We start from the raw sequence: 17,172 nt of genomic DNA, 5'->3' as shown, positions 1-17,172 counted from the left end.
ACCCATGGGGACTGTGTAAAGTTAACCCGTTGCATTGGTGCTATATTGACCCAAATTGGGTTAATTCTGACCCGGAGATTTTTAGTGTGCAGGGATGGAGTGTCTGATGCATTATGGGAGGTGTTTTTACAGTTTGACCCATACTAGGGACTAAAAGTCAGGATAACTCCTTGACCAACTTGAGCTCACAAGTCGCCAAACGTTGTAAAAGAGAAATACTGAATTACACAGAGTTCATATTTAACCCTTCTTTTTTTTTACTTTCAAACACACAAACACAAACAACTCCAACAATACAAACAACGCACAAGAGAAGAATCCAACTTAGGCTGCAGGATACAACACTGACGTACCCAAAGACATAACTGCATACTCACATAAATCAGTTGTAAGACTATAAATCTAAAATAATATAATCAGCAGTTACAAAGTGCTTCATAAAAAGGCAAACAAAACAATAAAAAACAAAAAAAAGTCAAATGAAACAGTAAATTTTAGATCAAATAGTGCTCACAAAAAGACCAATAAAATTCCAATATACTGTACAATATACATACATAATATAATATATATACACAAATACACATATGCACACAAAAAGATATATGGAAATATAGATGCCTCAGAAAAATACATTTTAAATAAATAAAAAGAAATTGATTATACATAATAAAAAAAGAGGAAATTAAACAGAACCTTTGCACATGACCAGGGTAAAAACACAAACACAGGTGTAACTAATAACATTAATTACTGCCTTTTTATTGCCTCTGAGCCTTCGTTAACGTCATTACTTCCGCCTGTGCTTTTCCTGCTATAACAAGTCAAAATATCTGCTGTGAGACGGGTTCGTAAATCTGATTCATTTCATGCTCATCGAGCAAAAATACGAAGAAGCCTATTTTGCTCTCGAGTTTACTGTCAGTATGGTGTGAGAGCCTTTTGCCCTTTGTGTGTAAAATTTAAGTTGGATTTTCCATTTGCACAACAGAAACTAACTCCTAAAAAGAAACAATTATATAGTGTTTTTTCAAAAAAATTAACTTTTGTGTTTCTCCAGTATTGTTACCAGTTGACAAAAAATAATTTAATGGACTACAACTACTTGCAATCAGTGGTGGAGTGTAACTAAGTACATTTACTCAAGTACTGCACTTAAGTACACATTTGAAGTACTTGTACTTTACTTGAGTCTTCCACTCTCTCAGACGGAAATATTGTACTTTTGACTTCACTGCATTTATCTGACAGCTTTAGTTACTAGTTACTTTGAAAAAATATAGAAGAGTTTTTAAAATATGATGCTTTGTTATAAATTAAACTACCCAACAGTTTATACAAGTACAGCTGAAACGATTAGTCGATTAATCAATTAGTCGATTGACAGAAAATTAATTTGCAACTATTTTGATAAAAACATTTCCTGGTTCCAGCTTCTCAGATTCAATTCAATTTAATTTATATAGCGCCAATTCATAACAGAAGTTATCTCATTGCACTTTTCCTACAGAGCAGGTCTAGACCGAACTCTTTATAATATTATTTACAGAGACCCAACAGATCCCAGATGTGCAGATTTGCTGCTTTTCCTTTGAATGACTGTAATAATTGTAATGTTTTGTTAATAATGTCGAGCTTTGGACTGTCGGTCGGACACAACAACATCACTTTGGGCTCTGGGTCGTTGTGACGGCATTTCTCACTATTTTCAGATTTTTTTCACAAACCGAACAATCGATCGATCGATTGATGGAGAAAGGAATCAGCAGATGAATCCAGAATGAAGATAATCATTAGCTCCAGCTCAACCAGCTGCAGCAGCAACATCCTGCTTTACATTAATGCACGTGCAATATTAGTTTTCCCCTTGTTAGTTAGTTTTTTCTTATTTATTGCTACTGAAACTGTATACCTCAGTTACTCTTCGACAGTACATGCACCTCCGCTTATTAATATTATTTATTACAGAAGGAGTTACATTGTATTTTAGATTGTATTTTAGACTGTACTTTCATCACCAACCAGTAAACCCACTTGGTACTTGACACTTAGTTTATCTTATACTTATACCGACAGGATACTTAATTTATTCTGACCTGTTTTATAGTGTTTTATTTTTTTTTCTAGTACTTTCTACTGTGTGCACTGACGTTAAGACGAGCTACTGTAACAAAGAGTTTCCCTACAGGGATCAATAAAGTATTTCTGATTCTGATTCTGATTCTGAATAATAATCTGAAGATATAATATATAACAGCACAACAGCCACAGGGACGTTTCACTGCTTTAATACTTTTAAGGACATTTTCCTGATTATACTTACATACTTTTACATTGTATTCTTACAGTGTGGTATTAGTACTTTTACTTAAGTAAAGGATCTGAACACTTCCTCCACCACTGCTTGACGCCACCTACTTTAATTTGCTCAGAACTATTTTATAGCTCACATTTAATGAAGTGTTGGGAGTGGAAGTGGTTCTCTCTGGCGTTCTCCCAGATATCTGCATGAGTTAAGAACAAGTTTATTAAGTCCTCCGTCAGACGACTGTCACTCTGTCAACCTAATGTTCTCAGGCTCATTCCCGGCTGCCAACCTCTGATGCACACAGGTTCCTCATCATTTCTGCGTTATCCATCTTCTCTTATGAAATCTAATTCTGGTGACGAAGAATTCATTTTATCTCATATTGCAACCACAGCACCAAATACCACAAAATGTCTGACACGCGTTAACCACATTAGTAGCAAATAAAGATTACGTCTATACTTTATCCAAACTGCTGTCACAAAAACCCAGACCGCTATTAAAAACAGGAGGCAACACAATGTGTAGTAAAAATATGCACCTCAAAATCACACCTTTGCCTTTAATATCAACAAATATGTGTGTGTCTACTTTTTAGTGGTCAACAGGACATAAAACGAGCATAATACTGGTATGATATGTACTTGACGTGTTCCTACTGAGTTCAAATTTGGCAGTGGTGGAAGATCCTTTACTTAAGTAGTAATACCACACTGTAAAAATACACTGTTTCAAGTAAAAGTCCTGCATTCAAAATCTTACTTAAGTAAAAGTACATAAGTGTTAGCATCAAAATATACTTATAGTTCCAAAAGTAAAATTATTTATTATGAAGAATGGCCCATGTCAGAATAATATATATTATTTCACTGGATTATAATTCCTGATGCATTAATGTGTAAGCATCACTAAGGTTGCAGCTGGTAAAGGTGGAGCTAATTTATATACTGCTGTGTAGCTTAATCTATAATAATGCATCAGAATTTATTAGTTGATTTATATTTTGTATTAATAATCCGAATCTGCAAAGCAACTATGTTGTCAAATAAATGTAGTGGAGTGAAAGTATAAAGCAGCATAAAATGGGAATACTCAAGTACAAGTACCTCAGAAACCCAGCACTTTTAGGGCTTTAAGCTCGCTGCCGTCACTGTGTGTCTGGACACGCCTCTGAATAAGATTAATATTTCTTACAGGAGACTAAAAAAATAAGGGGACTTTGGGGTTTCTTTGTTCGAGGGCCCCCTGGTGGCTGCAGGGCCCACTCAGACTGCATGAAGCACAGAAAGCAAAGTACACACCCAGTAGTGAAGGGTCAATAACAACACTGACCTGGAGCGTTGTAGTAATGTTGCGTGACAGGCAGATGGCGCTGCAGGCCATCCAGCAGTGACTGACGACGCAGCTGGTGAATACAGATAATGATGGGAGAGTGGAGGAAGCCCCATTAATCCTTACAGTCTGTGTGTGTGTGTGTGTGTGTGTGTGTGTGTGTGTGTGTGTGTGTGTGTGTGTGTGTGTGTGAGAGAGCTACAGGAGGCAGTGTTTGTTCGTGTCTGAGGTTTATGTGGAGTAATCAAACTAAAAACCTGCCCTGCAGAGCTGAATATTGATGTGATGCAGCCTGGAGGTCAGAGGTCAGCAGCATGCAGCATTAACGTTACACTATTGTTTCATTGTTTTGGATTGTAATGTTTTATATTTGGCTTGTTTTGCTTTGCCATGTGCATCTAGCTCATCTCTCATCGTATCTCATAGCGTCTTGATCTGTCTCATTTTAATTTTAAGTGAATTTGCATTTGCACCGTGGCATAGAAATATACAGTTAAAAGTGTTTTATGGGGAAATTTTAAAAAGTAATGCATAGAGCAACAGCACTGAAGGAAGCAGAAGCTCTGAGAGAAGTAAAAAAAAAAAAAAAAAAAAAGACATTTTGTCTTATCTTGACTTCCCTTATTTAGTTTTCATCTCATCTCACTTTTTTTGTCTCATTTTGTTTGTCACGTCTTTCCTTAATTTGTCTCGTTGCATCTTGTCTTGTCTCATATCACGTCTTCTCATTTGATCTCATTCTAGTTTGTCTCATCTGGTTTCATTTTGCCTGGTTCTCCACCTTTTTAAGAGAAAAGAAAAGTTTGATGGAGAGAAAAAAAAAAAAGCATTGAAATATTTCACAAGACTTTAAAATTGAATTTACACCAAATTATCCCAAAATATTCATAATAAAAATCTCATAATAATTCATATCTGTGTGGATCAACAGATCAAAACATCATATTCATCTCAACAGTAAAGGACGAACAACAGTGTATTTATTCGCTCAGTACTTCTGTGCAACATCTGCGGTTATAGCGTTGGCAGATTCAGTCTTTGAGATTTTGGTTTTGGCCTCTGCGCCGGCTCGATGGCACCAAACCTGGCAACCTCACTGTGACGACATAAGACAAATGACTAAAAAAGACAAATAAAAACACAAGTTGTTGTTTTTACATTTCTGTTTGAGGACAGTGTATAGACTTAAAAATGAACAAATTCAATAAAAACACTGGTTTGCGGAGCTTCTTAAGATGCTATTAGCCTTCGTTTGGGAAACAGGGCCCTTGTCGGTTTCTGGGGTTCCAGGCAAAATATAATGATGGTGGCACGTGTCTATGAACTGTACATGATGAGAACTTGAAGGTGACTGGGTTTATACACAATGCACAGAGAGAACAGGAGATCGGGGGGGGGCACAACTCATTTTTGCCCCCGGGCTCTCTATTAGGTTGGTCCGGCCGTCCGAGGGACATATTTGGATACAGCATGTCCTGCCGTCCTCTGAACTAGGACAGAAGACAAAGAAGGAGAAACAAAATAAAGAGATCAAAGGTTAAAGTTGTAGTTTTCCAACAACAATACTGTTGTAAGAACAAGAGTATATATCATCTGTCGTAAGGCGAGGTGCTATATATATGGAGGTATGTGGACCCAAAAGCAGATGACAAGGAAGCGGTCTCAGGGTGAAGTAGCCGGATGACTACCGTTTTTATTGTGGGGTGGAATGCAGGCATGTACAGGCAGAGGTGAAAGCAGGGGAGTGAGTCCAAGATGGAAAACACAGTTCACAAAGGAGCAGCCAAAATCCAAACAAGGTCCACAGGAGAACAAAGAATCCAATACAAACTTACAGTCAAGGCTTGGCAGGAACAACACCATGTGTACAACGATGATCCGACCCAGAACAAAGAAACGACCCAGACTAAATACCCTAGGGGAGGTGAGACAACGAGAAACAGGTGCAAACAATCAAGGGAGGACCAACAATCAAAACTGGAGGGAAAACACAGACAGGAAGTAAAAACACAAGACACACAAGGGAAGGAGACTACTACAAAATAAAACAGAAAGTGATACACCTAAACTACCACATGATCATTTAAGGGCTACACCTTTTTGTAAAATGTCCTTCATTTCTGATGAGTTTTTGTGGATGATGGTTAAAAAAGTGTGTTTTAGGAAAGGAACCTTTTTTTGTGGCAGATTTTATTTGTAGAATAATATCATAATGTTATAAGTACGACGTTGTGTTCTTGTCTGACAAATGTTTTTCACCACTGCAACGGTACTTCTGGTGTCTTATAAGTCATGTGGGCCGGGCACCTGTGCGTGCACGACACAGTGAGTTACACATCTACTGAGTAGAGAAGCACGGCAAGAAAAACGAAAAAGCGAAGGAGCAGAATGTGACTCATGTTGTTTTTAACCAGCGGCATCTCTTCATTCTTACACATGAGATCAGACAGGAACACGATTACACTGCAACACTACATGTATGCTCAGTGACACACACACACACATACACACACACACACACACACACACACACTCGGCCTTATTGTCTTCTTCATGGCTTGACTGCAGCACCTTCGCTGCTCTGCAGTGAAGTCCCAGGGTGGGAGATGGGAGTGGTGTTTGTGTTTGTGTGTGTGTGTGTGTGTGTGTGTGTGTGTGTGTGTATGGGGGGTGATTCTCAGAAATCGGTTGCCATGGTCACCAAAACAAGGATTCTTGCCTGCATCACTCCTCCCAGCGAGCACGCTTCATTTCGCCCCTCTCTCTCTCTCTCTCTCTCTCTCTTTCCTCCCTTTTTTTTTCTCACGCTTTTCATGCAGCATCGCTCGCTCATCCAGACTTTGGTGCACACACACACACACACACACACACACAAACATGAAGACAGTGTATGCTAACGCACATCTCTGCACACACACACACACACAAATGGGGAATTCCCTGACATTGCAAAAACCTACAAACAGTAATAAAATTTAAATCTATTGTTGTTTTTATATCTGCAATCTACGTGTGTCAACATGCTGAATCTATGGTCTCCTCCAGTGTGTGTGTGTTTGTGTGTGCAGTAAAAGCGCCTCCTCTTCCTCATCCACTCTCTCACTCTCTGTAGGAGGGGTTAATCCATCCATCCATCCATCCATCCATCCATCAGGGGGATTCTTGATGGACGCCCAAATGCAGCAGAGCTTAACCCTCATCCCCTCCTCTGTGAACACACACACAACAGATGTACCACTCTCATCACTTTTCTGCACTCATGAGCATCCCTGTCGATACGGAGGAGGGAGCCACTGGGTAAATGAAGGGGAGGGAGGGGAAGAGGGGATGATGGGAGAGAGGAGATGCTGGGGAGGGAGGGAGGGAGGGAGGGAGGATGGACGAGCATCACAAGCCTCCGTCAGATGGGCTGGAGGCTCTTTGGAGCAACAGATAGCAGAGTGGCAGACACAAGAAGAAGAGAGAAGAGGAGAGACCAGGGGGGGATTGCTCTTCTCTTTCCATCCCTCCATCTCTACAACACACGACTCTCCCCTCGCCCTTTCTCCTCCTCCCACCTGACACGGGGATCCCCCCAACTTTGAGGCTTTTTCGTCTTCCTCCTTCTTTGCTTTGCTCTCGAGCTTGGCGCACGGCTTTGCGACTCAAACCGCGGCACCGCAGGCAGGAGATACCGGACGGACTGCGGAGATGCGGGGATTGCTCCCTGCGTCCTCCCACCACCACCACCACCACCACCACCACCGAGGACGCGCAGGTTTAGTGATATCTTCGTGTGAGTGTGTGCGGGAGCGCTGGGGCGCGCGTGCGTGTGTCCGTGCGGCGCACAGATGGAGCTGTGCGCTCCGAGTGTGAGCGTGGCCGCGCTCCTCCCGGACAACTGCTGCCGCTGCAGCGCCTCGCTGATGTGAAGACGAAGAAAGTCCAAACCTCCGCCAACATGTGACATTGTTTTTCTCCATAATTACAGAGGGGTCAAGCGCCAAAAAGAGACGGTGTTTTCGGTGTGTGACCCCCCCACCTCCCTCCCCTACTCCTCCTCCTTTTCTTCTTCAGAGTGAATTCAGGATGGGTCCTGTTTGGCTTCTTCTTCTGTTCCCATTACTCGTCAGAGCGCAGGTGACTTCAGACCTCGCATCAGGAGTCACTGTTGAGGCAGACAACAGCACAGACTCCTTAACAAACAGCACGGGAACCTCAGACATCTCCACCAGCCCCTCCGGTTCCTTCAGACCCCCAGAGCCTTCTGGGTTTGCAGTGACGCCTTCGCAAGCTCCCACAGAGGAAGAAGATGACTGGTCACCAGCAGAGACCTTCATGTACACCGGAGACCCCTCCACTCTGGAAGTGGCCCACTGCTCACGGGCGTACAGCCCACCGGGGCAGACCGGATCCCTGCCCTTCAGCTTCAGGGCCCCCCTCCGGCCGGCTCTGGACGCGCTGGCCAACACTGCCAACTTCCTCAACATGATCTTCCAGGCCAGTGACCTGCGGGAGAGCACCGTGGAGGAGGATATGGAGTGGTACCACGCCCTGGTCCGCGCCCTCCTGGAGGCCGACGTGCTCATCCAGCGGGCCCTGCTCACCTTCGACCCTGACCCGACTGCCCTGGTGCCGCAGCTGGTGCTCCGTGCCTCCCGAAACCCGACGGCCAAGGTGCAGACCATCATCCTCCAGGACTTATCCAAGGCCTGGGAGAGCGTGCACCCGCCCGCCCCAGCCCCAGACGACAGCTGGTTCAGAAGCTTTAAATTCCCAGAGTCCACCAAGCCGACGGCAGCCCTGTCCAAGCGGGTGCTCCTCAACGACCTCAGCACCTTGGACACGCCCAAGTGGAGGCAGGGCGACAGCTATGTGACCAATCGCAGCGGGGTGCGCTGGGCCGGCGCCCCCTTCCTAGACTGTAAGGATGGATGCTTTGTGCCCGGCTGGATGCTCACCCTGTCCACGTCCTTCTACGGCCTCAAGCCTGACCTGACACCAGAGTTCAGGTGCAGCCTGCACACACACACACACACACACACACACACACATACATGCAAGTTCTCACACACGTGGGATGAAGCATTACAAATATTTTAAGACACCAGTACACAGACTGTTACAACACAGAACTACTGGAAGACACAAACGCAAATAAGCTGTCTCATGCTGATGACGTCACACATTTTAGACAGGTGTATTGGTGCAGTTGGTGGCTCCGAGTTAGAAAATGATCATGTGACAAACGCCTGGAGGTCTTTGGTTATCAGTTTTGGTTACTGGTATCACATAAACATTATGTATGTGCACTGAACAAGCTGAACCGTGACGTCTACTGACCTATATATAGGCCTCCTATATGTTAAGAATTTATTGTTAAATACTTTTATTTTAGAGCAATCATATAATCTTCTAGCAGCTTTCTCCAAAACTGGAGCATTAAATTTGATGTTTTTTTTATTTCACATTTGACATTTAACTGCAAATCTTGTCAACATAAACACTTTTGTTCACTTCAGACTTAAACACACCCGAGACTTGACACCAAAATGTCTGAGAGGGTGACCTGGAGCACAGAGATGGACAATTAATAATTTCAGTGGAGTTAAATGTGGATGCTTCCTGTCTCATCTGCAAGGAGAAAGCTGACATTCTCCAGGAACAAAGTCTCTAGCAGCATCACTCTACTAAACAGACCGGTATGCTGGGGATGAGGTAGAGGAGAGGAAAAGTCCAGTTACTCAGCTTCAAAGTCTCTGCTGTTAAAGCGGTCCACTGTTGTCCATTATGTGTAGAACGAGACATCATAGACTTGTAAACAATGACTCGTCTGGTGGAAGTGATGATGCTTTCGAGCTCTTGATTGTACAATATAAAAGCTCTTAACTTTGGTAACCACGGTAGGACCTGATCCATCTCATGGTGATGATGTTATTTCAAGTAGACTGTGTTAGAGAAACATCTCTTAACTCTAGTTTTGTTGCTAGAGTCAATTCTCTTGCCTTTACTGCCAGTAAAACATATTAAAAACCAGGATAACATTTCCGAAATATTTGGTTGCGAGTCCCTGAAAAAGAATAAAAGCAAGTATTTGTATTTCACCTGCCTTTCTAGTTCCATGTTGCCCCCTGTGACCTTCTCTCCAGCACTCTGGAGAAACGTTTGATAAGCATTTGGAATAAAAAATGTGTTTGAATCAACAGAGTTGGATAAAATCTGACATTTCAAAAGGGAATCCGCTTAAAGGCCAAGCAGGTTTCTGCAGACGATATGCGGCGCTGAAGGAGAGTGTGTGTGTTTCTGTGTCAGAGGTGTGATCCGTGTGGACGTCAACATTCAAGACATCGACTTGGACCAGTGTGCAACAGGAGACGGCTGGTTTGCTGACACCCACCAGTGCAACCGCACCACCATGGAGGTAAACGAAATGATACAAGAACCAGGGACAAATTACCTGCTACTTGGTGTCTTTGAGCTGAGCCAGAGTAGAAAAGTTTACTTTTATGTACTTTAACTATTTAGCATCAAACTGCCCAATTACAGAGGAACCAATTAGTGGTAACATAAGTCACGAATAGCTGGTTTACATTCTGCCAAGGAGGCTGTTAGTTAGCAGGATATCTCAAAAACTATTGAAATGAAAATGAAATTTGATGGAAAGTTAGCTAGCAGGCCAAGAAACACTCCACTTTGGTCCACACTGAAATATCTCAACAACTATTGGATAGATTGGTATGAAATTTGGTACAAATGTTAAAGGTGCCCAGAAGATGAATCCTAATTATTTTGGTGATCCCTTGACTTTTCATCTAGCGCCACCAGCAGGTCAACGTTTTCACTTATCCAGTGAAATATCTATCTGTTGCATGATTGGCACAAAAGTTTGTACGGACATTCATGGTCCCCAGACGATAAATCCTAATGACTTTGGTGATCCTCTCACTTTTTATCTAGACCCACCAGCAGGTTAACCTTTTTAGTTAGTGTGCATGAGTAAAATGTCTCAAATATTAAATGGATTGCCATGACGTTTGGTGCAGTCATTAATGTTCCCCAGAGGATGAATTGATATAACTTTGGTGATCAACTGACTTTTCATCTAGTGCAATACCAGCAGAACTAATGACATTTCCATCAGCTTCAGCTGCTCTTTGTGTTTAGGGCTAATTTTCAATTGTTAGCATGCTAATACGCTAAATTAAGATGGTGAAAATGGTAAACGTTACCCTCTCAACGTTAGCATTTTCGTCTATGTTAGCATGTTGATGTCAGCAATTAGCTCAAAGCTCTGCTGTACAGCTTCACAGAGCTGCTAGTGTTGCTGTAGACTGGAAAACTGTTTTTACACTACTTTTTTTTTTTTTACAAATTTCATTACATCCTCATTAAATCTTGTACTTAAATTATGTGGTTAAGCCAGTGAAAAACCTGTTAATTTGTTTATCAATTCCAAACAATCCTGCAAAATTTGATGCCAATTCACCAACAGGTTAGCTTTGAGAATTTGTATCGGTCATTCTCCAGTGTCAAGCCCCCTCCTCTAACCTTTAAGCTGCCTCCCAAAAGGGCACCCGTCCAACAAACAGCAACAAACGTACCATCCAACAAACAGCATGGAAGTGTCACCTTACCTGTGAAGCAACAAAGCTAGCGAACTTTTACGGGGACAAAATGGACGGTGTGAAAAGCAAGAGGGAAAGTTACCTGAGGATGTTCAGTATTATCATCATTAATTAGACTCTCCCACAAAGCATCAATTTTAGGTGTCAGGAGACACTGTACACACTAATTATCACACATAAGGTGTCTAATTTTGTATATTTTCTCTTTTGGGTATTAAATGTACAAAATGTAGTAGATAGCTGAAAGTAGAGAGAAATTAAGGTCTGTGAGAGAGGGGGCATTGACATGTGATAAAGCTGGGCACAGGTTGTACCAGGACAGTGTCTATATAGTACATACTGTACTATACTTTAGATTAATGAGCCATCAGGATGTCCCTTTTTGTAAAACACTAAATCACTTTCAGCCTATCAGCGTCATCTGTTAATGATTCAGATGAAACAATAATAATCTTTGGGGGTGGGTTGGATTTTGAATTAAAAAGGTTGAGAACTCCAAGATCACGGGTTTGCATCCTTTTAGATACTTCTCCTCAATTTGAAAGCAGCAGTTTGGTGTTAGAAAGGGAAATTTGGATACTGGATGACTAAAAGATTTTCCCCCCTGACCTCGCCTGGTTTGATTTGTTTGATTTTTTCAGCAATTCAAATAGGTCGGTTGTTGTTCAAAACAATCAACCAATCTGAGTTTTGTAGCGTCACAGCACAAGTCGTACTGGAGAAATTATTTGTTGTTATGTCTAAGGGAATTAATTAACACTATCCCTTATATACTGCATGCCAATGGTCGATGCTGAAGAAGTGATGCAGGCCTTATCTGAACCCTGGAGAGTCTGACTTTCTGCATAGTCGCCTCACTCAAGCTGGGTGGTAGCAGCTCTGCGTTGGTTTCAGTTCCTTCAGGTTAACATATAAACGCAGAGAGAAACTAAACCAAAATACTTCAGGGATGATTGTTATCATTCATTGTCCATCACAGTATCCACAAAGGATTTCCTCGCTATTCTGCAGCATGACAATTTTCTTCTGTTTGTACTTAATTCCTCCTTCTGATAGGCTCATATTAGATAATACCCGCCTTCTTGGCGTTCAGCAACCAATTAACAGGACAATGACAACCAGGTGACCATAACAGTAGATACTAATAGAGAATGGTTATGTCATTTTCCTTCATAGCTACCTAGCTACCGAGCAAGATCCATGATAAATAGCGAAAGAAAAATGGCCAAAAATATGGTGACAAGCGTGGATTAGATCAACACAGCTGTACAAGTTGTTATAAGTCAACTTACAGAAAGAGCAGCACTTAAATCAACATATTTCTTCAATATTTGTGAAAAACGCTAAGTGCTCCCAGAAACTACAACAGCAGCTTCTGTGTCAACTAAAAATGACATTGCCGGGATGCATACGGCTTCTGGTTGGTTAGGGCAAAACAAAACAAAATGGGTACAAAATTTTTAAAAACCATAGCTGGATAGAAGCGTTTCCAAACTTGAGGCAGCATGTAGCAAACTTTGACTTCAGCTGCAGTCATCACGTTGGTGAAAACAGTGTCACCACAAGGTCCACTCAGCAACAGCAGCTTCTGTATCACACAGTCAACAGAAATAGAGTTGTAGTTGTTCAATTTAAAAAAGATTCAGAGCACTTAAAGGGCTTCTTGTCCATGTTGCTTTAAAAGTACAGAACAGCAACTAAATGGACCTTATGGTAAGATTGTTTTCCAACAGCTGCTTAAAAAGGTCAAGAATGAACTTTCAGTCTCAACTTCAAAACCAACATGGACAAGAAGTCCTTAAAGTGCTCGGAAAAAAACTTCAAGATCATGCGATTGAAAGCTCCAGAACAGCTGCTAAGCGGACCTTGTGGCGAGTTTCCAAATTCAAGAATGACCTTTAAATCATTACTGTAGGTATGCCACAACTCAGATCTAAACTGTAGACAAGCTGTTTAAACTGTCTAACTCATGTTTGTGACTTTTAGTTACATCACACAAATACACTCTAAACTGTTTGCGACCTCTGAAAATGCTTTAAGCCCTTTCATGTCTGTGCTCATTACTTCGTTTTTGCCTTTTATCCTTTGCTCATGCTTTCACCCAGTCACACTTTCACCTTTCTGTCTGCTCACCCATGCGCTCCACCTCCACCCTCCTCTAGCTTTAGCTTCAGTTTCCCGTTTCCCTGCCGGCCTGTCTGTCCAGACCCAATTCTCTACCTCTCATCTCAGCCGTCTATTTAAAGATGGTTGCGCTGGGTGGCGGGCTGCAGGATGATCTGATGGATTATGGCGATAATCCAGCCTGCTGACATACTTCCCCTTTATGCATCGCAATCACAGAGGTCTGAAACACAAGAGAAGAACAGTCCTAAAAATCCCCAAATCCACATGGCACCCTTTGTCCCCTCCTGTCCTACCTGGTTTAGAGGATTCAAACCCATTGGCAGAGCAGAGCACATGTCTTGTTGGAGTCTTGTCTTGCCTTGTCCATTCATGCCATATCTCTTCTTGTCCTGTCCTGTCTTCTTATGTCATCTCGTCTCGCCTCGTCCTGTCTCTTGTCCTTTGCCTTGTTTCATCTTGTCTCATCTCTTCTCATCTCATCTCTCGTCTTGTATCGTCATCTCTCCTTGTGTTTCATCTCATCATATCTCATGCAGACTTGTCTTGCCTCGTCCATTCATGCCATATCTCTTCTTGCCCATGTCCTGTCTTTACTTATCTTGTCTCGTCTCGCCTCACTCTCTCGTCTCATTTCATTTAGTCTTGCCCTGCCTTGTCTATTCATGCCATTTCCCTTCTTGTCCTGTCCTGTATTTTCCTATCTTGTCTCGTCATCTTGTCTCGTCCTGTCTTATCCTGTCTTTTCCTTTCATGCCTTGTTTTGTCAATCTTGTCTCATGTAGTCTTGTCTTGCCTTGTCCATTCATGCCATATCTCTTCTTGTCCTGTCTTCTTATGTCGTCTCATCATCTCATCTCGCCTCATCCAGTCTCTTGTCCTTTGCCTTGTTTCATCTTGTCTTGTCTCATCTCTTCTCATCTCATCTCTCGTCTTACATCGTCATCTCTCCTTGTGTTTCATCTCATCATATCTCATGCAGACTTGTCTTGCCTTGTCCATTCATGCCATATCTCTTCTTGCCCTGTCCTGTCTTTACTTATCTTGTCTCATCTCGCCTCGTTCTGTCTCGTCTCATTTCATGTAGACCTGTCTTGTCTTTTCATGTCTTATCTCATCTTTTCCTGTCCTGTCTCCTCTCATCTCATCTTGTCTCTTCTCATCATCTCATCATATATCATGTAGTCTTGCCTTGTCTTGTCCATTCATGCCATTTCCCTTCTTGTCCTGTCTTTTATTTTCTTATCTTGTCTCATCATCTCATCTCGTCCTGTCTCATCTCATGTAGACTTATCCTGTCTTTTCCTTTCATGCATTGTTTTGTTAATCTTGTCTTATCATCTTGACTTGCCTCATCTCATCTCACCTCATGTAGTCTTGTCTTGTCCATTTATGCCATATCTCTTCTTGTCCTGTCCTGTCTTTTCTTACCTTGTCTCGCCATCTCGTCTCATCTCGTTCTGTCTCGTCGCATTTCATGTAGACTTGTTGTGTCTTGTCCTTTCATGCCTTGCCTCATCTCATCTCATCTCACGTAGTCTTGTCCTGTCTTGTCCTGTCATCCCTTATCTCATCTTTACCTGCCCTGTCCTGTCTCATCTCTTCTCATCATCTAATCATATCTCATGTAGTCTTGTAGTCTTGCCCCGTTTCTTTTTCAGAAACCTGATGCTAAGTGAAACATGTTTCATGAGTGTTCCTTGATTATACATACTGTATTGTTTCATGGGCTGAGTAACCGCCTCATGCAAGTTTCCACTACATTGATGTAACCGATTTGAGACAACCATGAAGCTGTAAAACATTAAAAGTGGCCGGTGAGGTTTCAACTTAAACTTGACAGATGATTGAATCCACTGATTTACTACGACTTTACTATCTGTTGAATTGAGAAATTCGACCATGAAGAGAATTAAGTTGACCTCTCTGTATAATCCATATCGCATTAATGTTTAGTCCGTCGCATTAGGTCTTTGAGCTTCTGATAAGGGGGTTGTGGGTTTGTATATACATATATGAGGCCAGTGTGTGTGTGTGTGTGTGTGTGTGTGTGCATGTCTGTGTGTGTGTGTGTGTGCTTGGGAACAGGATTTCTCCAGAAAAGGATAATGCTCTCAGTCGAGGCATTATGTATCCATTTAGCTTTTAACTTAGATTAACACACCGAGCATCCAAGAGTGTGTGTGTGTGTGTGTATCTGACTCTCTGTCCTGACTGGCTAAATTGAAGCTAGCATCAGAGGGAAATAGAGTGTGAGAGAGTGTAATGTGACCCCTTTTTGAACCTTTATTCATTCAGGCACTGTTAGCTTCACAGCACCAGCAGGAAAGCGGCGCAGCTTCATGTTCTCAGTGTTGTTTTTATCGTTTATTGGGAACCCCATTAGATGTTGCCCTGGCTGTATTATATTGTTGGCTGTTTCTGTTATGTTGTTCGCCCGCTGTAATAATAGGACAAAAACTCATCCTTCTTGACAGTTATGAGCGTGAAACAGGGTGTCATTGTCGACAAACAAACCCTTCCTGTGTAAACTAAGGCTTTCATATTGGGTAATTCCACACAGCAAGAGTAAAATAAGTCAATGCAGGAAAGATAAGTAGAATGTAAGCAATGTAATAAAACCTGTTTTAAAAAAACATATAACAACCAATTAAAACCAGTAAAAACTAATAAAATACACACTTAATTAGAAAGTACTAACAGTATTTGTTCGTATTGTTATTATTACTCAAAGGATGGACGAACACTTCAGACAAGAACAAAAAAAGAATAATCAGAACAATCTTTCTGTTTCTTGTAGTGCGTACCGATTCCAGGCCGGGGTTTTCGACTGGGCCAGTACTGCTGCCGCTGTAAAGAAGGTTTCTACAACCCTGAGATAGGTAAGTCAATAACTAACTTCTGCTCACAGCAGGTTAAATATCTCCTGAGGTTACTGCCCCAACCTTTGGTCTTCAAAGTCTTTGTTTACGGTCCATTTAAACAAAACCAAGATTCACAAAAATTAAGACTAAAAACAAAAATTTATTTCCATCAAGAAGTTGTTTATCAGTTCCATCTGTATAGCCTTTACTACTGTTGTTTTCCTGTATTTCTCTATATTACAGAGATGAGGAGGTCACGATGGAAATGTCCAACTGTTAGCATCTTTTAGCTTATTTGTTGTTATTTACGGTCCACACATTTACTCTATGGTTGAGTCTAAGCCCCTCTCAAACCCCCACCATCCCATAGATAAATCCCAACTGATTGATCCCACTGTACACTACCTGCTCAGCACCAAACAGCAGACAGACACAGTTAGTGACTAGCAGGTGAAGAAAGTGGAAGAAAGAAGAAAGTGGAGCCAGATATTTTTCTCAGGAGTTGTTGGAGACCAAAACGGAGCTAAAAGGAGAGTGTATATTGGACTTGCATAACATACATGAGAAATATGACTCTGAATGAATGCTAATGTTGCTACATGTCTGGATGTAAAAGTAGGCAATTGTTAGCTAACGCTAACCTTCAATACCCTGAAGAAGACTGTCGTGTCAAAACGTTGGTAAATTATTAAAACATTTTCTTGCATCGTGGCTACGAGTGGGCAGCTATCTTCCTCTGCACCTGTACTTTTATCGTGGTCAGCAGCTCTCCACCACAAAGCTAACACTAACCTAACAACTTAAAGCTGGTGATATGGTGGGAGTTGTGTCAGCTTGTTCTGATACTACATCCAAAAATCCATTATGCAGCTTTAATTGAACTTTGGCTTGCTTTAGACTAAGAGCTAGCAGCACTCTATCAAATTCTACCTTTTGAGCT

General features: G+C 41.8%; 1 protein-coding gene and 1 long non-coding RNA gene across 3 annotated transcripts in view; one reads left to right on the top strand and one right to left on the bottom strand.

The window, feature by feature from the left end:
- Positions 1–4,598: 4,598 nt before the first annotated feature.
- LOC122873169 lies at positions 4,599–5,545 on the bottom strand. The gene is made up of 2 exons (XR_006377369.1): positions 5,476–5,545; positions 4,599–5,130 (listed from the first exon to the last, which is right to left on the bottom strand). It is a non-coding gene; the product is annotated as an uncharacterized LOC122873169 (long non-coding RNA).
- Positions 5,546–6,779: 1,234 nt separating this feature from the next.
- The window catches only part of gpr179 (G protein-coupled receptor 179), a 28,696-nt gene continuing 18,303 nt past the window's right edge, over positions 6,780–17,172 (top strand). Inside the window, exons 1-3 of one of the 2 annotated variants that reach the window (XM_044189538.1) lie at positions 6,780–8,631; positions 9,932–10,040; positions 16,169–16,250. In XM_044189538.1, the coding sequence (XP_044045473.1) occupies positions 7,709–8,631; positions 9,932–10,040; positions 16,169–16,250 (1,114 nt within the window). In that variant the 5' untranslated portion in view covers positions 6,780–7,708. The remainder of the gene's footprint in view (positions 8,632–9,931; positions 10,041–16,168; positions 16,251–17,172) is intronic. The other variant, XM_044189537.1, reaches the window with a different exon arrangement.

Source organism: Siniperca chuatsi, linkage group LG3 (assembly GCF_020085105.1).
Source record: "Siniperca chuatsi isolate FFG_IHB_CAS linkage group LG3, ASM2008510v1, whole genome shotgun sequence".
In the NCBI taxonomy this organism is placed as follows: domain Eukaryota; kingdom Metazoa; phylum Chordata; class Actinopteri; order Centrarchiformes; family Sinipercidae; genus Siniperca; species Siniperca chuatsi.
The sequence above is the reverse complement of the archived record's forward strand: the minus strand, read 5'-3'. Positions and strand labels throughout refer to the sequence as shown.